General features: G+C 55.3%; 2 protein-coding genes across 5 annotated transcripts; both read left to right on the forward strand.

Moving 5' to 3' along the window:
- The first annotated feature begins 606 nt into the window (after positions 1-606).
- On the forward strand, positions 607-3,678 carry KRT13 (keratin 13, type I). 3 transcript variants are annotated; one of them, XM_012660317.1, is made up of 7 exons: positions 608-768; positions 971-1,150; positions 2,197-2,279; positions 2,477-2,633; positions 2,822-2,983; positions 3,094-3,219; positions 3,312-3,627. In XM_012660317.1, exons 2-7 carry the CDS (start codon positions 977-979, stop codon positions 3,534-3,536), a joined length of 927 nt encoding a protein of 308 aa, XP_012515771.1. In that variant the 5' UTR covers positions 608-768; positions 971-976; the 3' UTR covers positions 3,537-3,627. The 3 variants fall into 3 exon arrangements, with proteins under 3 accessions (XP_012515764.1, XP_012515771.1, XP_012515780.1); XM_012660326.1 differs by having other exon boundaries at positions 743-789; positions 910-1,150; positions 3,312-3,536; XM_012660310.1 differs by having other exon boundaries at positions 607-1,150; positions 3,312-3,678.
- A 9,158-nt stretch (positions 3,679-12,836) lies between these two features.
- LOC105823197 (keratin, type I cuticular Ha6) lies at positions 12,837-19,402 on the forward strand. Of its 2 annotated transcripts, XM_012660349.1 has the most exons (8): positions 12,837-12,985; positions 15,531-15,831; positions 16,483-16,565; positions 16,830-16,986; positions 17,802-17,963; positions 18,064-18,189; positions 18,365-18,585; positions 18,975-19,402. In XM_012660349.1, exons 1-8 carry the CDS (start codon positions 12,978-12,980, stop codon positions 19,168-19,170), a joined length of 1,254 nt encoding a protein of 417 aa, XP_012515803.1. In that variant the 5' UTR covers positions 12,837-12,977; the 3' UTR covers positions 19,171-19,402. The 2 variants fall into 2 exon arrangements, with proteins under 2 accessions (XP_012515803.1, XP_012515794.1); XM_012660340.1 differs by lacking the exon at positions 12,837-12,985 and having other exon boundaries at positions 15,373-15,831.
- The last annotated feature ends 3,767 nt before the right edge of the window (positions 19,403-23,169 follow it).

Here is a 23,169-nt window from a genome sequence, read left to right on the forward strand (position 1 = left end):
AGACCCCCTAAGGTCCCTGTCACTGTGACTTTTTCTGATCGTCTTGAAGTTATTTCTTTCTTGGGCTAAACACTTCCAAGGCAGTTTGTTCTACAAGACCAAGCAGTTTGTCACCAGAGTTGTTGGGAGTGCGGGAGTGGATGAAGAGCTAGGAAAGATCCAGAACATCGTCAGCAGTTTTAGGGAGAGAAAAAAGGGAGATCAAGGGCCGCGGTGATCTTGCAAAGCACAGGGCCACTTTGCAGCCACCCTTCCCTTGGTGGAGGCTCCTTGGCAGACCTTCGCAGCTCGGTCCCCATCCTAATACTGGGTGGGGCTGAGAGCCTGCAGAGTGAGCTCCTTAAGCGGAGAGGTAGAACAGAATGCAGCTGTCAAAAGGGCAATTGCGGGCAGAACGCTCTCCCCTCTGAATCATCTCTTTTGTTGAGGATTAGAAAATAGCCACCCCCAAAAGGCACAACCCACCCTGAAGAGCAGAGGTAACTGGGCTGTGGGAATCAGAAGTGCAGCTGGCACCAAGTCAGAGGGTGGGGAAGGGAGGAGAGAAAATGTCCGGCCCCCACGGAGGGTGTATAAAAGGCATCCACTCCAGGGAAGAGCCACAGTCCTCGGCCCAGGCCAAGCCAAGCTTCTCTCTGCACCTGCTCTCAATCTCCTTCTCGCCATGAGCGTTCGCCTGCAGAGTTCCTCCGCCAGTTATGGAGGTGGTTTTGGGGGTGGCTCTTGCCAGCTGGGAGGAGGCCGTGGTGTCTCTTCCTGTTCAACCCGGTTTGTCTCTGGTGGCTCAGCTGGGGGACTCGGGGGTGGCCTGAGCTGTAGCTTTGGTGGAGGGGCTGGTAGTGGTTTTGGTGGAGGCTTTGGAGGTGGCATTGGTGGGGGTTTTAGTGGTAGCTTTGGTGGGGGTTTTGGCGGTAGCTTTGGTGGTGGTTTTGGTGGTGGCGATGGCGGTCTCCTCTCTGGCAATGAGAAGATCACCATGCAGAACCTCAACGAGCGCCTGGCCTCCTACTTGGACAAGGTGCGCGCCCTGGAGGAGGCCAACACGGAGCTGGAGGTGAAGATCCGCGACTGGTACCAGAAGCAGGCCCCGACCAGCCCCGAGCGCGACTATAGCCACTACTACAAGACCATCGAAGAGCTCCGGGACAAGGTGAGCCCTTGGAAGCGAAGCAGGGGTCCTCAGGGCAGGGCAGAGCCTGGGAGGCCAGGAAATGCAGCCTCGCAGGGAACAGGTGTGGATGGAATTCACACCCTTCTTGCAGGGGAAAATTCTAATCTTTTACTGCAGAGTCTGTGCTCGGTGGGATTTCTCATGCCACAGCTTCCCAGATGCGTTTTGCCCCACTGTTTACTTTCATCATTGTTATTAATCATGTCAAAAAGTTCTACTGCTTTGCAAACAGTTATGTTATTAGTGACTCGATCTCTATAATCCTAACCCACTGAGTTATTTGGAAACATGACAGTTTTAAAAGCCATGAAGAATGACTAAAATCAACAGAGAAAGGGAGACATGTTCATTCATTGTTCTGGGAATAACTGTTTATTTTGTAGGGCACCCACTGAAACTGTAATTCCTAATTGGCGGTGGCAGAGGGAGGGAGGCAGAGGCTCGGGTGGCCCAGAGCCTGGCTCCTTTCCGCCGAGGCCTGCCCCTCACGCTCCCGCATACCAGCCTGTCGGAACAGAAATCCACCAGCCGGGGCTGAGTCCCAGCCCTGTGGGGTGGGTTTCAAGTGCTTTGGGGTATAAAAGTTGGGACAGGAGATTTGGATGGATGGGAATAGCTGTCGGATTTCCCCTACACTCAGCTGGGAGGCCTGCTCCCGTGGCCTTGTTATGGAACATGGGGCCAAGTCCCTTCTGACTTCCGGGGAAGGCTTTCAAGCAGGGGCCCCCAGAGGTTGCTGGTCTGAAGCTGACGAGACATGACTAACCCAAGATGTTCTTGGTCATTGTTCCCCTGAAAGGCACGTCCTGGATCTTCCCTGCCAGGACCGCACATAGAATGCCGGGGCGATGGGACAGGCTGGCCAGCCCCACTCTCACTGCGTAGAAGAGGGAAGTGCTTTGGCCCAGCTTGCAGGACAGGGAGGAGGCAGGGCCCCATGAGAACCAGTCCTGCTGTGTTTTCTCAGTCCTCCTCCCCAAGCATGTGGACCTCCCCAAGAGGTCACCTTCTTCTGTATTTTGTAGATCCTGGCTGCCAGCATCAATAACAACAGGGTCATCCTGGAGATTGACAATGCCAGGTTGGCTGCGGATGACTTCAGGCTCAAGTGAGTTTGTTTCTCTCATTCTCCTTTCCTAGCAGGCTCTTAGCTTAGACAAATGCTCCTCTGGTTAATGGAATTGGAGCGTCCTGAGAGTGAAGGTCTTGGAGAAGTGGCAGGGTCCCGTGCAGAGGTAGGGGGAGTGACTAATGTCACCCATGTTTTGCTTTTGCAAAACCTTTTTTTTTTTTTAACTATTTCAGGTATGAGAACGAGCTGACCCTGCGCCAGAGCGTGGAGGCCGACATCAACGGCCTGCGCCGCGTGCTGGATGAGCTGACCCTGTCCAAGACCGACCTGGAGATGCAGATTGAGAGCCTGAATGAGGAGCTGGCCTACATGAAGAAGAACCATGAGGAGGTGAGGGGCATCCTGGGCCTGCCATGGGCCAAGGCACCTCCAGGGAGCAAGGGGGTCCCTCTGCTGCAGCTGGGCTGAACCTTCCACTGTGGGACCTGGGAGTGCTTTCCAGAACACTCCATCAGCTTTCAGAGCCAAGGAAAGGGAGGACGAGGGACTTCACGCAGCTTCCTTTCCCTCCCCCACAGGAGATGAAGGAGTTCAGCAACCAGGTGGTCGGCCAGGTCAATGTGGAGATGGACGCCACCCCAGGCATCGACCTGACCCGCGTGCTGGCGGAGATGAGGGAGCAGTACGAGGTCATGGCGGAGAAGAACCGCCGGGACGCGGAGGAATGGTTCCAGAGCAAGGTACCGGCCCTCTCACCCCACGTAGCCAGGTGGTGCCAGACAGACACGGCCTCTGGGTCAGTCTCTTCTAGCTGAGCTCTTCCGTCACCTCCTTCCTGCTTGAATTCCAGAGTGCAGAGCTGAACAAGGAGGTCACTTCCAGCACCGCCATGATCCAGTCCAGCAAGACAGAGATCACGGAGCTCAGGCGCACGCTGCAGGGCCTGGAGATCGAGCTGCAGTCCCAGCTGAGCACGGTACACCTGCGGCTGCCTGCCCACTGGCCACCTCCTCCAGGTCTCCCTCCGGCCTGGCTCCCCCGGTAACATCTTCTCTCTTGCCCCACCAGAAAGCCGGGCTGGAGAACTCGCTGGCAGAGACAGAGTGCCGCTACGCCCTGCAGCTGCAGCAGATCCAGGGGCTCATCAGTAGCATCGAGGCCCAGCTGAGCGAGCTGCGCAGTGAGATGGAGTGCCAGAACCAGGAGTACAAGGTGCTGCTGGACATCAAGACACGGCTGGAGCAGGAGATCGCCACCTACCGCAGCCTGCTCGAGGGCCAGGACGCCAAGTAGGTCCCTCCAGCCTCCCTCTGCGGAACGTAGAGCAGGCAGGGCCTCAAAGGTCAGCCCGCTGGTGTCAGAGAGGGGACCGTCCCCTGTCTGAGCCTGAAGACGATCTCTTGAATCAGGCTGTGGGGACATTTAAAACCTTTCTGTTTCAGGCCCCTGAAGTGGACGGGCAGGAATAAGGACTGTGGAGGGAACATCTAATATCGGAAAAAAATGAGCTTAGACTCAGCTCAGCCAAACAAAGCTATGATATGGTGGTTTAACTGCCTTCCGGCCATTTGCAGAGATCAGGCCTTCCTTGTGGGCTCAGGGGAGGGGCTAAGTGAACCAGAGGGAGGACAAAGCTTCTGGCAAATGCACCAATGATCTCTCCTCTTGAGGCCTCTCAGACAGAGAGACAGGCAGACAGACAGACAAGCCTGGCAGGTAGTTCATGCTGCTGCCCTTGAACTGGGGCACAGCTCAGTGAGAGTTCAACTCAGGGGCTTCTGTCCTCGCTTACCCTCTGCTCACAGTTGCTTCTCTCCTCTCTCCCAGGATAACCGGCTCCACCTCCGCAGGAGGTAAGGAAACAGCGCCATGGGGAGGCAGGGCTAGGCTCACTGCTCCTGGAGGTAGGGGCGGGGCCGGGAGGGAGGCATTGCTGGGCTCCCAGGGGTACGGAGGGAGGGAGCTGAGGTGGAGGTGGTCATTTGCTCACCTGTTTTCGTGAGTAGATGGCCCTGCCCCATAGAGCTGCTAGGTTGTCTTAGAGAGAGCCACCTTTGGGGACAATAGAGTTCCCATCAACACAACACCAGACTAATAAGGAGTTTGTGAGCCCTCCTGGGTGCCCTGACCTGGCCTGAGGTGGGTCTTCTCCAGCCTGAGCATCTCTTGTCTCCTCTGTTTCCCAGGAAGCGTCAACATTGCTGTTAATGGCTCATCTCGCCGTACCTAGGTCTTAAATCTGCTTGGCGCCGCCTCCCTCTGTCTGCAGCACCCAGAGGAGAGGGCTGATGTCCCTGCAGAAGAGAGGGAGGGGCTGAAGGATCGGGGGGCTCAGGCCCTCTGCTCCCAGGGCCGTCCTGACACTCCCCCTGGGTGGACCCTCCCTGCCTCTCTCTTCCTTGCCCTACCTGGCTACTCTTTGGTTTCTCAACTTCTCTACTAAAAAGAAAAGATAATCCAATAAAGTTTCCTGCCTTTTTGCAAACGTATTTTTGGTTCTGGCCTGGTTTCTGAGGGTGGCCCCTGCTAAGGCCCTGATTTAGGGCTGGGGGTGAGGTGGGCACAGTTGGGCTGAGCCACTAACCCAGACAAGGACAGGCCTGGGGAGCTGCACATCTAAGAAGGACACAAGGCACATGGGTGCAACAATGACAAACACAGAGGACACAGGTAGCTCTTTGATGATGATGGTGCCCAGCAAACATGGACTAAGGGTACACACTAGGACAGTGCAGGGACACATAAGCCAGCTCAGCAGTCCTGCGGGATGTCTAGTGACAAAGGCAGTGGTGGTGTTGTAGGTGAGCCACGCGGTGGGAAACGTGGGGAAAGGTACAGAGGCTGCAAGGGGCAGTCAAAGGGTGACTCAGGGAAAAGGAGGCCTAGCCCCAACCTGCTGCTTCCCTGCCTCCTGCAGGCCGATGGCTCCACTTTGGCCTGAGGCATCCCGTCCTGCTGTCCTCCCAGCCCACCTCAAAGTCCTGTCACTCCAAACCGCTCATCGGCAGGCTCCATGGCCTGCTGTCCCCCACCTACTTCTCTGCACAGTCCCCTGCCCCTCGGGAAGTCTCAGCTCCGACGTGCAGCCTCCTCTTACCCTGCTTGCTCCCTACGTCGACGTGCCCTGGACTTTGGCATAGGCCTCTCCTCCGTTTCCTCTTCACAGTCCCCTTGGGCCATCCTGGACATGACCAGGGTTACAATTACTTGTCTGTTCAGGTGACTCCTAAACCTGAATCTCCGGCGGGGCCCCGCTCAGCTTCAGACCCCCGAGCCTGACTGTGCACCGGACCCCACCTCCTCCAATCCCCATGTGCAGAGGAGCTCCCGTCCTCCTCCCAGATCAGCTCCTTCCTTGTCCCCGTCCTCGAGGACCTAGAAACTAGAACCAGGAGCCCTGGAATCATTATGGCCTCCTCTCTCCCTCACCCCTTGCACGAGTCCTTCCTGTGGATGTTGCTTTAGCTGTAATGCCCTCCCTGGTCCTAACTCTGGGTGTGTGGCCACAGCCTCCTCCCTGGCCTCCCTCCCTGCCCCCAAGCTCCGCACTCCAGCAGGGCAATCGCTGGGAACTCCAGCTCTGGCTCCTACACTGGCCTCCCCAGCCCACCCCAAGGTCCTGCCATCCCAAACTGCTCTCTGGGAGGCAGCTGGCCACGTGGCTGGGCACCCCGGGGCCCTGGTTCAATGAGCGACCCCAGTCCGATCTGACCTTCCTCCTCCCCTTTCTCTCCACACCCTTATGATTATTGTACTGGAGATGAACTTTTATTCAAAGTTCAGGCTGGGATAAACACCTCCTCCTCCGCAGCACCTGACTGGCATGGGGCACACTTAGGCGCTCACACATTGACGGTGTGCTCCAAGGGGGCAGGGCGGCGTCTTCCTCCTCTTGGGCCTGGCATGCGGCTGGAGCACAGCGGATTAAAGGCTGAGATGAATGAATGAACTGGGGAAATGGCTGTCAGGTGCCATTTGATATATTTTTTTTTTTTTTTTTGAGACAGAGTCTCACTTTTTTGCCCGGGCTAGAGTGAGTGCCGTGGCGTCATCCTAGCTCACAGCAACCTCAAACTCCTGGGCTCAAGCGATCCTCCTGCCTCAGCCTCCCAAGTAGCTGGGACTACAGGCATGCGCCACCATGCCTGGCTAATTTTTTCTATATATTTTTGGTTGTCCAATTAATTTCTTTCTATTTTTAGTAGAGGTGGGGTCTCGCTCTTGCTCAGGCTGGTCTCGAACTCCTGAGCTGAAACAATCTGCCCGCCTTGGCCTCCCAGAGTGCTAGAATTACAGGCGTGAGCCACCGCGCCCAGCCGCCATTTGATTTTTGCCATCACCTCTGAGGCCAGAGGGTAGGTGGAGCTCTGGCACCCTGGCCGTCTCCCTCCTCCTCTGTCACCCTTCTCATTCCCCTGCCCTCCCGTCTGCAGCCCCTGCAGCTCCCTGTCCTGTCCTCATTCACCATCTACCTTCTCTTTCCCTGCCCAAACCCGTCTGTGGGCTACGTGTGCTTGGCTTATTCATGTGGGGTCACTCAGACGTGCCCAGCCCAGCTCGCTAAGCCAGAAGGAAGGTGTCCTCCCTCCCCCCATTCCAGATCCCACCCCAGGTCCTGCCCACCTCCACTACAGAACGAGGTGGGGCTCAGTTCAAGTTCACGTGCCCAGAATGGTGCCGGGAGCTAAGGCATCACAGAGAAACAGGACCTGCTCCCACTCCCGACACCTCTTAACCTTTTGTGTTAACCTATTTATTCAGCAGCTATTTGCTGAGTGCCCACTGTGCACTGGGCACTGTATGGAATTCTGGGGAAAAGGAGACAAATAAAAGGCAGCCTGTGTCTTCAGGGAGTCCATGGAGGAGACACCCACCACAATAAATTATTATAATCTCCAGAGCTCAGCTCAGGTCTCGCCCTTCTCTGGTCTTCCCCTTGCTCCCAGCAGGGCCCCCGTGCTTCAGCCATTCCAGCAGTTACGGGAGCGCCAGGTGCAGAGTGCAGGCTCTGGAGCCACTGTGACCTGGTTTGCATCCTGCCCCTGCCACCTACTCTGTTTGCACCCTGGGCAAGTTCCTTAGTCTCCCTGAGCCTCCCTTCCTCATCTGCTAAGTGCTACCTCCCTCGTGGGTTAATGAAAGTTAAGTGCTCAGAACAGTCCCTGGCATGTGGTACGTGCTCCATAAACGATACCTCTGGTCATGACCTATGAGTTCCTTCAGGGCAGGGATGGTTTCATAGTCATCCTCATCCTCATACCTAGGATGTTACAGGGGCCCAGTCCACGTACTGAACGGAGGAGCGGGGGACGGGCAGATACAAGCCGTGGGGAGTGAGCGAGGTAAGAAAGCACTTCGTGTTGCGGGCACGAGGGAAAGGAGTCCCTGCCCCGGACTGAGAGAGGGGCCTGCGTCCTCAGCCTGAGCTGCCCTGGCTGGTCCCTGGGGTCCAGACCCCCTGTCTAGCTCCCCAAAAGCAGCTCAGAAAAGGAGAGGCCTGCCTCTAAATAGCCCTGGCCTGGGTCGCGGGGAGCTCGGTGGGGGGTGAGGGTAGTCGCCCACATGGAGCAGTGAAAGGAGTTGCACCCTTGGCCCAGTGGGGATCTGGCCTGGGAGCCCTTTACCCAGGCCCCGGGGAGGGTGCCAAGCCGCTGGGCCACACCTGAGGACCTCTGGCCCCATCAAGAGTCCCAGGGAAGCTGGAGGGCAGGCCAAGAGCAGGCGTTCCTGCCAAAGCCCCTGGGTGCCTCCCTGAGCTGGGAGAAGGAGGTGGTGGCCCCCGCACTGTGGCCTGGGGGTGGGAGAGGCAGTGGGTGGGGACCCCCTTGCTGTCCAGAACTCAGCTTTATCTTAATCACCTATGTGGGGTGGCCATTCGAGGGATGGCAGATGTACAAATGCTGCTCCTTCCTGGGGGGTGGCCTGGGTGCCACACCTGCCCCAGGCTCGCGTCATGCTTCTGAGTGCTGCAGCTTTGAGGAAACAGCCCTGTCCCGATGGCACGTGGCTCATCTCTTTGTCCACGATTGTTTGTGAATGAGTGCGTGTTAGTGCAAGAGACTCCAGAATAAAGGGACAGTAGGAAGGGGTAACATAGTGGTGCATCCGGCACTTCCTGCTCAACAAAGCTCCTTTCATCCTTTATTTCATTTCATCTTTTCAATCCCATGAGTTGGCACCGTTGTGCCCATTTTATGTGTGGAAAGACTGAGGCCCAGACTGGTTGAATGACCCACCTTGACAAAGAGCTGGGATCCGTGCTTCCAACGCTCTTTCCAAGACTGCAGCTGGCCCTTGGTCAAAAGTCAAGCGTTCAGCTCCAGGAATCTGGGGAAGAAACGAGGCTCTCTCCTGGCCACCTGTGCCCAGGGAACAAAGGCATCAACCAGGAGACGATCCTGTGTGTCCTGGTGCCTCAGAGCCAGGTCAGGTTCTGGAGGGAGAAGCCTGGCGCATAGCAGGTGCTCCACGCAGGTGGCGAGATGCTGTGCTGCTGTCCTGGTTGCTTCTGCCACCCTGGTCCTTGCCCTGAGCAGTAGGCCCCTCCCTCTCTGCCAGGCTCCTCCTGGGTGAATGGGCCAGTGCACTTCTGTCCTCCTTGATGGGGTGTCTGTCCTGCTCAGGCCCTGCAGGGGGCAGGCTCACTCCAGAAAGCAGGTCCATGCTTCTCTGGCCACCTGTTGGGACACTGGGTTGGGGGGCAGGGCCCCAGACCCAGTCCTGCCCAGGCCTGGCCCCAGCATCAGGCCCTGTCCAGTCGCCAGCATTGTGTTGGGTGGCTGGGCATTTGGCCAGCAGGGCGTGGCCGGGGGCAGAGTTCCAGGCCTGAGGCCCCTTTGGTGTCTGTTGCCCCTCTGCTCTGGTCCTCCTTTGAGGACCCACAGAAGACCCAGAGTATGACACGAAGGTGCCGAGGCCTTGCTAGCAAGGGGACTCTCACCATACTGGCCAAGGGAAGCCTGCGGGAAGATTAGGAAGCAAAGGCCCAGCAGGGCTGTGTGTCTTTGGGGTCTGATCATGGACCATTCCAGCTTCTCTTATTCAGCTGCCGGGGCCCTTCCTTCCTCCCTGACTGGGTCAGTGCATCTCAGGCGCTGCCTGGGGACCGACCCTCTTCTGGATGTTGCTCCTGGGGCTGCTGGTGGCTGTAGTGTAGTAGGGTGTGTGGGTTGTGTCCCTTTGAGCAGCTCCTCTGGGGGGCTCTGCGAGAGCTGGGCACACTCCATCCCCTCCACCCTCCCACAGAGTTTGGAGGGAACAGGTGGATGGGTGGACGCTGCTGAGACTTGCACAAGTACCTGCTGGGGGTGGGTGTTCGGGAAAGTCGGCACAGAGCTGGTATTTATTCACTCTTTTGCCCATTTTTATGAACAGTCATAATGATTTTGTGGCTTCTTTCATCCCAGGATCTCAGACCAGTTTGAAAGTAAAACCCCTCAGGGTCGAGCATGGCTAATGACAGCCTGGAGCCCGGGCTCTGGTTTCAGACACGCTGTTGTCAGTGGGAAGAGTCAGGTGGACGGCACGCCAGCCCCTGTAAATGCAGATGCTGAGTCCAACCAAACAGGGTGTTTGGGACATTCGCTTTGTGGTCCAGTCAAATGATACTTGAATCAGGGGACATGGGACACTGAGGTACCTGCTCTTTCCTCTCAGTGGGCCTGGCCGTGCCTCTCCACAAACCACAGCTTCTCCAAGCACACCGGGGAGAGAAACAACACTCTGGAATGCTCCAGGCCATAAAAGCTGGGTAGCTGGAGGTAGGGCCTCAGTGGATCTGGACAGGAGGCTGTCCGTGGACTCTTCTAGATGGGAGCTGGCAGTCAGTGCGACCGTGCAGGGGGACCTGGCCCCGGCCAAGGAGGCAGTGGGCCCTGAGATGCGGAGGGCAGAGCTTGGACTTCTCCGTGTATCCTGTCAGGTATGGCTTAGGACTGGGGTCAGGATGGCTCTCTGGGTATCCACTGCGGCACGAGCAGCTTGGAGCAGGATCCCGAAGCCCTGAGCAATTGCCAGAACAGCACCCTGGGGGAGAGAAAACGCTTTCGTATTTTGGGAGAGATGAGATTTCTAGAGAAACTCTGGGCCTTGTAAAGGGAGGTTTCAAGGCTTCATGAGGGTAAGGTGGAGGCCTAATGGGCGTTCAAGACAAGCCCAGAGCAGCACGTCGGAAACCCAGGCCCGCGAGCCTCGTAGGGCCCCAGAGTCTCGATAGGAGCCGCTGCTCAGGGACAGGGCCATTACTGTGCAGGGGCAGCCAGGGAGTGGGGCAAGACCTCTTTGGTCACTGCATGCCTATTCAGGTTGTCCTCAGCCCGGTGAGGCCGAGTGACAGCAGGGGGTGGGTAGAGGCTTGGGGCATGGGCTGGGGCGGGGGGTTGGAAATGGAGCAGAGAAAGACTTGCGGAATCTTGTCCATGAAGGTCTGAGTCACCCTACCAAAGGCAACTGCAATCAGGGTGGAACGTCACTGAGGAGGCCAGGATGGGAGGCAGGACAACTTAGCCCACGTACCTCCAAGTCCTGCTCTCCAGGCCTGGAAGGGTAAAAATGGCAGCCACTGAGAGCAGGCTGTCAGCCAACAGAAAGCACCATGTTCCAAGGGAGGTCTGATATGTCTGTCCCCAAGAAGAGCCAGCCATGGTGACAGGCCACCGGGGGAGGGGAGGAACAGCTGCATCTTGTTCAGCCAAGGCTCTCATCCAACTGTGCTTCCTTACGGAGGGCTGCCAGGTAAAACACAGGACGCCCAGTTAAATTGGAACCACGGATAAACAACGAATAATTTCTTTTTAGTCCAAGTGTCTCCCAAATATCACTTGTATTTTTACTTGCTAAATCTGGCAACCCTACCCTTACCAGGTCTGCAAATGGCCCTCAGTCTTCCAACACCAAAACTGAATGAGCAAGACCTTTCCTGGATTCTTTGGAAAAATTACACTGGTGGTTAGAAATGTCTTAATTGTAAATTCTTTTACCTTCTGTAATGCCTTCTTCAACTGTGTGTGCCTGTTACTGCATGTCTGTGCTAGAATCCAACCTAAGCTGGCAACAGCTTCGTCACCAGCTACAGATGTGGTTATTTGACACAGAACCTATAGGACCATGCTTTTCAGGGGAGGGGCCGGGGGGTCCCAAGTACTTTTTCACTTGAACAATTTTTTTGTTATAAGGAAAAAGCAGCTGTGTGGAGGAAATGAGAATCACTTGTGTGTCTCCTGGTGTCCTGGGTGGGTGCTGTGTGGGGTCTGCAAGGGTTAGACATGGGAGCAGCATTTCTTAGGTGCCTCTTGTGGTGGGAAATTCCCTGGGCTCTGTGTGTATGGACCTCAAGGATGGATCGGGCAGTAAGTAGGAGAAAACCAGAAAGATGGAGCCTACCCCAGCAGGCTGCTCCAAGAAAGAGCCATTGGACTTCTGGAATGATCTTATGCCCACTGGTGCCCATTTGTTGGTGGCCTGGCAACCCATGGGCTACCGTCTAGCCTGCTTCCTCTGCTGCCTTTGGAGCCCTGTGCTGGTGGTGTTAGTGGTGGGGTGGGCACATTCTAACCAAGCCCAGAGAGGCAGGGAAGGAGAGACCCTGCTTGGGGAACCCATTTCCTCCTTGGGCACAGTGGGACAGTTTTCCTATGGAAAACCTTGTCTTTCAGATGGAAGCTCATTTGAGGGTGCAGACTTCTTTTTACCAAAGAAGGAGCCACAAACTCAGCTGTTGATCTTGAAATTGGTGGCCTTCCAACACGGGCTTGGGAAAGTTGAGGGTGTTTTCTGTTTCTACAGAAGATCTTCCGTCCTCCCCCTTTCCTTCAAAGCTGGGGTCAGCACTGCAGCCTGCAGGTGGGGTATGGGCTTTTGGGAGCTTCTAGAGTAAGGGTCAAAGGCCAGAAGGAGAATCCCAACTGAGGGGACAGCTACAGCTCTGAGCACACTCCCAGCCACTGCCTCTTTGAGCAGTTGTCTTTTCTTTGGCAGCCGGATTTGGCCTCTGAATCAACATCTCATTAAACCAGCGCTGGTGGTTTGTCCCTGGAAACAGCATTTGACTGGGGCTCAGATGATACAGGCTCGGAGAGCAGTTTTGGTCCTTTAAATCTGTGAAATGATGTCCTATTTATCAAGCACATTTTGATTTGGCTCTCAAAATCCTGTGATCTTGGTATTATGACCTCATTCACCTAATGGGGGAACTGAGGCTCAGAGGGAGTAAGTAGCTTGAACCAGGGCTGGCCGAGTCCAGGCTTACAGCCCTTGTCCTATTAGCCAGCCCTGTGTTCTCTCAGTCCCTTCTTCTGTAAAGCCAGGTCGCTGGCTTTGTTGGCATTGGTCATCTTGGCTGGTGATGCCATTTTGGCCTGGATATGCTGGGATGCCTGCCTAGTGTCCCAGTGACACTGCCCTTCTGAATGGGCCCTCCTGGGGAACAGCCCTGGGAGGTGGGTTAGTGCTGTCATTTGGCCTATGATGGGAAAGGGAGTCCTTGGGCTGTGCGGGTGCTGGAGGCAAAGGGAGATCCCCAGGTCCACAGGCGTTTGGAAGGAAAAGAGGCTCCAATCATGTCATGCACTTGCGCCTCCCGAAAGTCTCTTGGAGGCCGTGCAGTCTACAATGCGGACAAAGGCAGGGCACTGAGGGCGGCTGGAAGACCTTCCCTGTTGACTAGCTTGTCACCTGCTGCAGGGGAGGGACATTCCTCCCCTGGAGACACCTCTCTGGCCCACAGCAGCCCTCCTGATGCTCAAGTGAGAGTGATGGCACCACCTGGAGTGTCAGGCCCCTGCTCATTCAGTTGACCTGGGAGAAACCTAGAGTCAGCTTCACATACAGATTGCACAGTACAGGAATTCAAAAAAGTAGAAAGTGAGGAAATTAACTTCAGAAGGCCCCCAGCCAGAGACCCCAAACAGAAGAGGGCTATGCAAAGGGCTTGGTAGGGGCCTCCCTCAAGGCCTGTGTTGCAGGGCAAGCACTCCATGTCACAAATGAGGTAAGTTGAGGCACGGGTGTGCTGAGAATGTGCCCGAGTGGGCCGCACGGAGACCGTTGTATTAGTTGTCGTAGAAAACAAAGTCTGGGAGAGGTTGGGTCAGAGACCCCGTCTCTGTCCTGACAGGCCAATGGTTCTCAGCTGGGGCTGGTTCTCCCACCCCCTGGGACATTTGGCAACATCTGTAGAAATTTTAGGTTGTCACAGCTGGGGCAGGGGTTTGCCACTGGCATTGGGTGGTAGAGTCCAGGGATACTATCAGACATTTTGCAATGCACAGGAGAGCCCCAAACAACCAAGAATGACCCGGCCACGGTGTCAACAGTGCTGAGGTCGGGAAACCCTGTAACAGTCCAACTAGGCCCTGCCGGGAGAGCAGGGGAGATGGGGAGGCCGCGAGGAAACCATTGCTGCGACAGCGGCTGCTCCGGAGGGCTAAGGCGCTGCTTTCACACCAGGAGGGGCTGCACGGGGTGGCCCCCAGGGAGACTGTCACCAGCTGCTCTCGGGCATCTTGCTGAGGTGCCCACTGAGCTGGGCAAGGCGTGTTCACCACCGCCAATCCTCCTTGAATAATTTCAGAGAGAAGCTTATAAAGCGTTTTAAGAGGTTGGCAAATTACAACTTTAGAAGCACATAAATGCTTCCATAAATGCCAGCATTGCAAACCAAGTCCGTGTGGGAGCAGTGAGAGCAGGTTGCCCAAGCCTTGGCAAAGCCCACGTTTTCAGGCAGAAGGACCAGGTTCATTTTTGGTCCTTAATTCTCTGGTTCTCCTCTCTCGACTTGTGTAACTATCTGGTGATATTAACTTTGTTCTTCTTATTCCTTCTTGTTCAAAGACTCTGCCATTGGCCATCCCTGTGACCTGTTCAGGGACCAGGAGGGTCAGAGTGGGCTGCCCTGGGGTCCTGATTCTACTCTCACAGGTTCAGCAAGCTGGGGCCCTCAAAGAGAACTGCCCCCAGCCCCACCCATGGAGCCAAGCATGCAGATTCCATAGTGGCAGGAGACTCTCCATGACGATACGGCCATCGACTGTTTGAGGGGTTGGTGACAGGATACCCCCTCACCCCACGGCCACCATGAGGTGGGCAGGCAGGCCTCATCCTCACAGCCCCTCATCCTGCCTGTGATTCACAGCCGTAAACCATCATCAAAGACTGTCCCCTGAGCCTAACCAGAACTTCTTCAGTGCCCAGTGGCTTTCAAAACACTTTTACTTCTGTTCTTTTCTGGTCCTTGTCATATCAGTGGGAAGCAGGCAGGGCAGGGTGACATCTCTACCGTTCCGAGGGGTACGCTGAGGATCGCATGGAGGAAGTGACGAGCTCAGCATCACGGGGCACGTTATCAGCAGAGCCAGGACTTGAACTGAGATCTCTTGTCCCTAAAGTCTGGGTACCCAGGCTTGACCTCATTTGTGTGAGGAAGCAGCGGGACAGGGGAATAGGATTTGGCGTCTGAGAACCTTGGTTTCAGATCCGAGCTCTGCTATTCGCTTCCTGTTCACTGTGAGCAGGTTTTTAAACCATTCTAAGCCCCGGTTTCCACATGGGTGAAATGAAGATCGTATTGGCCTCCTCCAGGATTGTTACGGGTGTAAATGAAACCATTACGCGCCTGGGATATAGCAGGTGCTCCACGACTTTGAGTTCCCTTCGTTCCCTTTCACCACGCGGGTGGCCCCGGCACAGGAGAGCAGCTGTGAGGGTTGGTGGAGTGGATGGAGGTGACAGTGGACAGATTGGGCTCCTCAGGGAAAGGTAGGCAGGGAAGGCAGGAATCAAATGTCATTTGCGAGGCCACTCCTGATTTATGGGATCTGGTGCAAAGACTCTTTGAAGAGGCAATAAAATTCATATTCTGCTAGGAAATGACAATAGCCGAGAGTCCTGACTTAGCAAACCAAATTCAACATTTTTTTTTTTTTTTTTTTTACAAGGCAAGGAATTCTGGATGGGTAGCAAAAATCACATTCTAATGAGATTAGCTTTCTGGGATAGGACTAGGCTTTCCCAAGAGTAACCGATGTGTAACACGCCAACACCCCATGGAGAGGGTATATAAATGCCCGAGAGAGGCCTCGAGCGTCTAGAATCTGAGCTCCTTGCTAAGCTGCGACCTTCCTCTGCTAGCGTCATGGCCAACCAGATCTGCACCCCGACCTTCTCCACTGGGTCTGTCAAGGGCCTCTGTGGCACGGCAGGTGGCATCTCTCGGGTGTCCTCCATCCGTTCTGTGGGCTCCTGCAGGGTCCCCAGTTTTGGAGGTGCTGCAGGGTCTGTCTCTTTTGCCAGGCTGGGCCTCTCTGGCCTCGGGAGCTGCTTACCTGGCTCCTACCTGTCCTCTGGGTGCCACCCCTCTGGCTTTGTTGGGAATGGGGGCTGGTTCTTCGAGGACTCCTTCAACAGCAACGAGAAGGAGACCATGCAGTTCCTGAACGACCGCCTGGCCAGCTACCTGGAGAAGGTGCGTCAGCTGGAGCGGGATAATGCGGAGCTGGAGAGCCGCATCCGGGAGTGGTGCGAGTCTCAGATCCCGTACATCTGCCCCGACTACCAGTCCTACTTCAAGACCATCGAGGACTTCCAGCAGAAGGTAGTAGGGACCTGGCCCCTCTCCAGCTGAGCAGCCCGACTCCTGGGAAGGGTCCGTCTCATTTCAAGGCCTTCCCAGATGGGACCGTAGCTTTTTAGAGAATCCTCCTGGTAGGGCAAGCTTTTCTTTCTAGGGCTTTGGTTTCCTGGGGGATGCAGGCTTTTCTGCTGGTCTCTTGCCTATACCTTGTTGTCAGCCATTCCTCCTCTCCCCTTACTGTCACAGCTGCAGGGAGGGAAGGGACATGTCCCTAGCCCCTAGTGGATACAGCACTGTGCCTGGCACTTTCCTATCCACTGGCTTACTTATTCCTCACCTTGCAGAGATAAGTGTTACTGGACCCATTTAAAATATGTGGAAGTTGACTTTTGAGAGGTTCAGCAACTTGCCCAAGATCACACAGCCTGAGTGCTAGATGCAGACCCTAAATCCTGGTCACAGACCAGGTCTGCCCCACCCTGGTCTATCTTGTTATGCCTCTCTGGGACTACAAATGCCGGGACCATGACCACTGACATCCTTGCGATGACCCTCCTGGGGTCGATGCTCCCACCACACCTGGCGTTTGGGCTGAAGGTGCTGGTGGTACCTAGGAGCGTGGCCCACACTGCCCAGCCTTCCCCAGCTCACGGGAAGCCCCTTGTTTCCCAGATCCTGCTGACGAAGGCCGAGAACACCAGGCTGGTCCTGCAGATTGACAACGCCAAGCTGGCGGCTGACGACTTCCGGACCAAGTGAGTGGGCCTGACCAGGGGAGGTTTGCTGTGCCACTCCCTTGCCTCTGTCCCCTGCCTTTGGGAGCTGGGGAGGTGGGAATGAGGCCAGACAGAGCTGTAAATGGGAATATATGGCGCAGGCCCTGGATCCCTCTCAGGTCAAGGGCAAGGTCCACCATGTTCCTGACCCCGAGTTAACTCCTGCAGCTGGACAGTAGTCAGGGGGCCCCGCCTATGGGCAGCTTCCCTTGCCGCAGACTTGGCAGGGCTCTGTGTGTGCAGGTACGAGACTGAGCTGTCCCTGAGGCAGCTGGTGGAGGCCGACATCAACGGTCTGCGCAGGATCCTGGACGAGCTGACCCTGTGCAAGGCCGACCTGGAGGCCCAGGTGGAGTCCCTGAAGGAGGAGCTGATGTGCCTGAAGAAGAACCACGAGGAGGTGATGCTGGTGCACGTGACCTCCCAATGATTCCCATCCAGATTAGGGAGGCACGGCTGGCCCTGGGCCTCCTGTGTGCCAGGGATTACATAAAGCCCTTTGCATGTCATTCTTTTTTTTTTTTTTTTTTTTGACACCAAACACTAATCTTTTAATTTATAGTACAAGGTACGGTTACTCAGTAGAAAATAAAGAAAAAGTGTCCTCACAATTTAAAATCTTACATCTAAGGAGAAGATCACACATTATTTAAGATACTTAATATTTTCACATGTGTGCATGCTAAATTTTAAAAATTCTCATATACTAAGTGGAATTTTAACTCTCTTTCTTAGTTCTTTCTCTCTAGGACTGTAAATCAACTTGTCCACTAGAAGTAGAAAAGAGATATTTATTTTCTTAAGCAGTTTGCAGTGTAAAGGTTTGTTTCGTCCCTGCGATAGTCCCAGGAGGTATAAACTATTACTCACTCCATTTTACAGATGAAAAAACTGAGGCACAAAGAGGTTGACGCTTGCCTAAGGTCACACGGAGGTCACACTCCTGCTCGTGACACTAAATCTCCATCTGGGCTATAGTGCCTGGTAGCAGCAATTCTATTTGCCTGGTGCTTGTGTCATTTCACTTGTCTCTCCCAAATACCCAGGAGGAGGTAGGTATTTGTCCATGAGGAAACCGAGGCTCAGAAAGGTTAAGCGTCCTGTCTAATGTAACACAGCTGGCAACGGAGAGAGGAGGGTTTGCACCCGGGTCAGTCGAACCCCCAATCCAGCATCCATTCCATAACCTCATGCCATCTTGCCTCTTCTCTGCAGGAAGTCAGTGCACTGCGTTGCCAACTTGGGGACCGACTGAATGTGGAGGTGGACGCTGCCCCACCTGTGGATCTCAACAAGGTCCTGGATGAGATGAGATGTCAGTACGAGGCCCTGGTGGAGAACAACCGCAGAGACGTTGAGGCCTGGTTCAACACCCAGGTGGGGCTGGGGCGGCCCGGGACCATGAGCTCCTGGGGTGGGGTTACCCTTTACATAGCTGCCCTGGGCTGACCATGCTCCGTGCCCCCTTGTGTTTCAGACCGAGGAGCTGAACCAGCAAGTGGTATCTAGCTCGGAGCAGCTGCAGTGCTGCCAGACGGAGATCATCGAGCTGCGACGCACGGTCAACGCCCTGGAGATTGAGCTGCAGGCCCAGCACAGCATGGTGAGTGGCCTCTGCCTTGGTGGCCGGCCACAGCTCGGGGCAGGCCCCCACCCCGCTGGCCCTGGCGTACAGGCTCTCACCGGACGTGATTACAGGCCATACGCAGACACTCAGGGCTGATGTTCCTGGGGTGGGATTCCTTCCTATTGGCAGCTTTTCCTCTTTCTCATTGCAGCGGAATTCCCTGGAAAACACGCTGGCGGAGACAGAGGCCCGCTATGGCTCCCAGCTGGCCCACATGCAGTGTCTGATCAGCAACGTGGAGGCCCAGCTGGCTGAGATCCGCTGCGACCTGGAGCGGCAGAACCAGGAGTACCAGGTGCTGCTGGACGTCAAGGCCCGGCTGGAGTGCGAGATCAACACGTACCGCCGCCTGCTGGAGGGCGAGGACTGCAAGTGAGTGGCCCCTGGACCCTGAGAGCCAGGCTGGGGGAGGGGCGTGACTCAACCCTGGGCGCTGCATGGGGGGTGCCAGTCCCAGAAGTGATTTTCGCACAGATGGAGAAGGTCGAGCCAAAGCCCCTTGAGATACCTTCTGGCCCCGGGCTTTGGTGACACACAGGGGTACGAGCCAACCCAACACATACAGCTCTTCTTCAAACACCTTTATTGATTGTTAGTTTCTGGTCTTCATTCCTGCAGCCCCATCCTCCCACCTTGGGGAGTTCAAAGGCACTGAAAAGGTCTGAGGCTGCCGGTCTCATTGATCCCCTAAATCTGTTTATCACGAATCTTAGTCCAGCACTCTGATGCCAAGGGCACCCTGCATGGTTTCATTTCCACAGGCTTCCTGCCCACCCCTGTGCCACAGAGTGCAAGCCTGCTGTTAGAATTCCTTATGTCCCCTCTGTGCCCTGCGCCCCGGCCATTCCCTGCACTCCGGCTCCCCAGGTCAGCACTCAGATCCGCACCATCACTGAGGAGATCAGGGATGGGAAGGTCATCTCCTCCAGGGAGCACCTGCAGCCCCGGCCGCTATGAGCACCTGCCGGCCTCCAGGGCCTGCACAGCCACGGGGAGGAGGACACCCCTGTGGTTCCTGGCTGATACATACCACACCCTTCCCTGGAGGGGCCCCCCCAGCCTCCCACTTGGCAGGTTTTTCTACCAAAATACTTCTTGTGTTTCTGAACTTAACTATGCTTTTACGCCATGCAAAACCAGGTTTCCTGGAAATTTACCCAATAAAGTGTGTCCTCTTGGCATAGCAAACGCAACTCTGGCTGCTTCTATTCATTCCCATGTGGTTAGTTTGTGAAGGTGTTTGGTCGGGTTGCAGTAAAGTTGAGGGTTTTGGTTTTAGGTTCGTCTTCTCAGGGTCTGAGTGGTAGAAGTGGCAGGGTGACTCAAAATGGTTAAGAACGGGGATGCGTCAGCCCTGGCCAACGAGGATGGGCACTGTCCCAATCTGGATGGGTGCTGGCCATGGCTCCCAGCTGAGCCCTGCAGGTGGGTGCTGTCCTGCTCGGTAGCCCTGCCTGGTGGGTTGGGCGGGTACCTCTCTTTTTCTTTCAGCTTCTTCTCCCTTGCCCAGTGCCTGTCATCCTGCCGCCTGACACTGGGGACAGTTCAGGAGACGGGGACCAGGGCTGAGCTCTGGGCAGCCAGCCTGAGCCAACCACAGCAGGGAGGGGAGCCAGGGAGCTGGAGATGAAAATGGAGGGTCAGCAAATTCATGTCCCCAACCAGGGACATAGGGCTGCAGTGAAGGGTGCCAGGGGGTGGGGGACCCAGACACACTGTGGAGCAGAGTCCAGAGTGCCCCAAATTCCACTGGCTGGGTCATACAGGCCTGGTTGGGTGGCCTGAGTGTGCCAGGCCCCAGCCACCCCTCTGATCAGAGAAGCATGCCCTGGGAGAAGTCTGAGGGCCCACGGCTGGTGGCTCTGTCCCCCTGCCGCAGTCGTCAGTTGAGAACACAGGCCCAGAGAGGGCAGGATTTGCCCCCGCCACAGAGCGGTGAGTGACAGAGCCTTGGCCGTTACTCAGCTGCCCTGACCCTGACTCTGGAGCTCTTCCCACCACTCAGTCCCCACCCTTGCCCCCCTTTGGCTCTTACTGAGGCCGAGACCCTCATTAAGAGAGAGACCTGGGCCGGGCGCGGTGGCTCACGCCAGTAATCCTAGCACTCTGGGAGGCCGAAGCAGGAGGATTGCTTGAGCTCAGGAGTTCGAGACTAGCTTGAGCAAGAGCGAGACCCCGTCTCTACTAAAAAAAATAGAAAGAAATTATCTGGACAACTAAAAATACATAGAAAAAATTAGCCAGGCATGGTGGTGCATGCCTGTAGTCCCAGCTCCTCGGGAGGCTGAGGCAGAAGGATCGCTTGAGCCCAGGAGTTTGAGGTTGCTGTGAGCTAGGCTGACGCCACGGCACTCTAGCCCGGGCAACAGAGTGAGACTCTGTCTCAAAAAAAAAAAAAAAAAAAAAGAGAGAGAGAGACCTGGCCCTGACCTACGTCACCAGGTGCTGAACATGAATCCCTTCAACCACCAGCTGGACCAGCCAGAGGTACAGCACACACATCTCAAATCTCAGGAGAAGGTGTGCATGGGCAGAATCGGAGCATGCGCCATGGGGCCCAGCTCTGTTGCTCGATGGTGCGTGCCCAGTCCAGGTCATGTGACCTCTCCGGTCTCAGTGGGTTCATCTGTGAAATGGGGACACAGGGAGGCTCCAATGGGACAATATGTGGACAGCATCCAAAAGTGGTAGCTAGCAGTGTTGGTGTTAATAAAAATGAAGAGTCCCTGGGCTCAGAGTGGGGAGTGGTAAATGTCACTGGGTGGGCCAAGCTCTTTGCTTTGGACCCGGTGGGATGGTGGGGTGGGGGTGGGCTGTGCCGTGCTGTGAGCAGTGTCCTTGGAGCTGGAGAGCAAACTCGAGGCCTCGACCTCAGAGGACCCGCTCGGTTTTGGGTAGGAGGGCCAGTTCACATGGTTCTCACTCCACCCTGCCACATCCCCCTCTCTGCTCCACTGCTGCTCTGGGACCTGAGGTCCGCGCCGCTGGCTCTGGCCTGAGGCCCAGGAGATGAGAGCTGGGTGTCCGGGTGTGCAGAGAGCATCTCATTGCTGCGTGGAAACAGCCAGGGCTCAGGAAATGGACCGAGCCTTCTCATCGGGAAGCAGCCTTGTCACTGCATTAGAGCAAAGGGACCACCTGGGGCTATGACCTGACAGGTAATCACAGAGACGCCTCCCACCATACAGCACATTCCCTTTTCATGATCACTCTACAGTCTACAGTGGACACTCAGCAGCCTCATCTCATGCACAAAAACAGCCCTGTGTGGTCATGGGCACTTTATTTATGCATCTTTGCCTGACTCTTAATGACATTGTCCAGAGCATCTGTGTTAGTTACGGGGCCCTCCTACTCTCAACCTCTCACACCCTTAGCTGAGTTGCTGTTGATGTCACTGACCCACGTGCAAACCAGGATGCAACACTGTCGTGGAGGAGGCACCGACTGTGCAAACTCACACAGCAAGTGGCAGACTTAGGACACTTCTTAGGTCTTTGGACTCCTAGTTCATGGATACCGAGAAAGAGATGATATAAAACATTACATTTTATAAAACTGCCCCAGAGTGAACATGCTACTTTATTCCAAGGTGGTCTGATCTTTTTGTACTTCCCAGATATGGTATCTGGCTGTCTTTCTCGTTCACACATACTCACACATCAATTGGTCAGTTAAGAGATAGTGGGCTGAACACCACACAGGTAGCAGATCCGGTCCTCATGCCGGGGCGCACCTAGGGAGAAGCAGGGTGGCAGAAGTGGCTGGAACAAACAGTGGATAACAGGACGGGCTCAGTGGATGACAGAGCGGGTGAGGGGCAGGGTTTTGGGTTCTGAGGAGGGGGAGAGATCGGGAGCTGGGGTGACCAGGAAAGCTTTAGGGCAGATTCAGATTTGATGGAAACCTTCAAGGATGGCCAGAAAAGGGAGGAAGGAGGACAAAGGGTATTTTTGGGCATGGCTAAGGGTATTCGTGGCATCTTCTGGGGACAGCACGGACCCCATATGAGCACAGTGCTAAGATCCTGTAAAGAAAGTTACTACGATACTGGCTAAATAATGATAGCTCTTGCTAATAAGGGGTTCTAGGTAATTATTTCATTGGTTTCAAAAGAATGCTAAAAAGAATGGAAATAGACGAGAGCAATTGAATGTATACTTCATAGCTTTCAAAATGTTACTTACATGCTTTATAAAGTTATCTAAAAATCTTATCAAGAATTTTAACCCACACCTTTGGCACTGAATTAGCTTATAGGATCTGTCTCCCTTGGGCAGAATGGCTTAGGGTCCAGAAAACACCTCGTTCCCTGCCAAAGCGGCTGCCTAGTCTGGGCAGGTGCTGCTCACCTACGCAGAGATACCTGCCCTCTTCCATCGCCGGGCCTCACGTTCCTCGCCTCCGAGAGTAGGATCCGTAAGACTGACTGTCAGTGTTTCTCCCCCACCCACACTCACTCTTTCTTTCCTTCCACGCATCTTCTCCTCCCTTTCTTTGCTGTCTTCCTCTTAAAATCATTTCTTTGTTTCCTTACTGAACATCATTCAGTACGGGCAAATCATTCATTCATTCACCCGGAGATATCAGAAGGCCAGCACTGTGCCTGACGCTACAGAGACTTCAAGAAAAGAATGAGGTTGGTTCTCGTGGTCAAGCCCCCAAGCATATAGTCGACCTGGGAAGATAGGGCTGGAATATGAGACAATGGGGGGCATCTGTTAACGCAGGGCACCGCCAGGTGCGTTCAGAGTTGGGAGGACACCGCAGGGCCGGAGCAGGGACCAGGATGCAGGGAGAAGTCCTGGCCGGGACTGGTCCCACAGGCGGTGGGGCAGGCGTGAGGGTTGGGGCTTGAAGTCCTGGGCTTCAGCTTCCCTGGGAAGCCCGTGTGGACTTGGCTAAGCTATTCTCCACCCTGACCTTTGGGTCCTCCTGTGGGAGTCAGTACCTTTC

This window comes from Propithecus coquereli, unplaced genomic scaffold, assembly GCF_000956105.1.
Source record: "Propithecus coquereli isolate 6110/MARCELLA unplaced genomic scaffold, Pcoq_1.0 Scaffold119, whole genome shotgun sequence".
In the NCBI taxonomy this organism is placed as follows: Eukaryota; Metazoa; Chordata; class Mammalia; order Primates; family Indriidae; genus Propithecus; species Propithecus coquereli.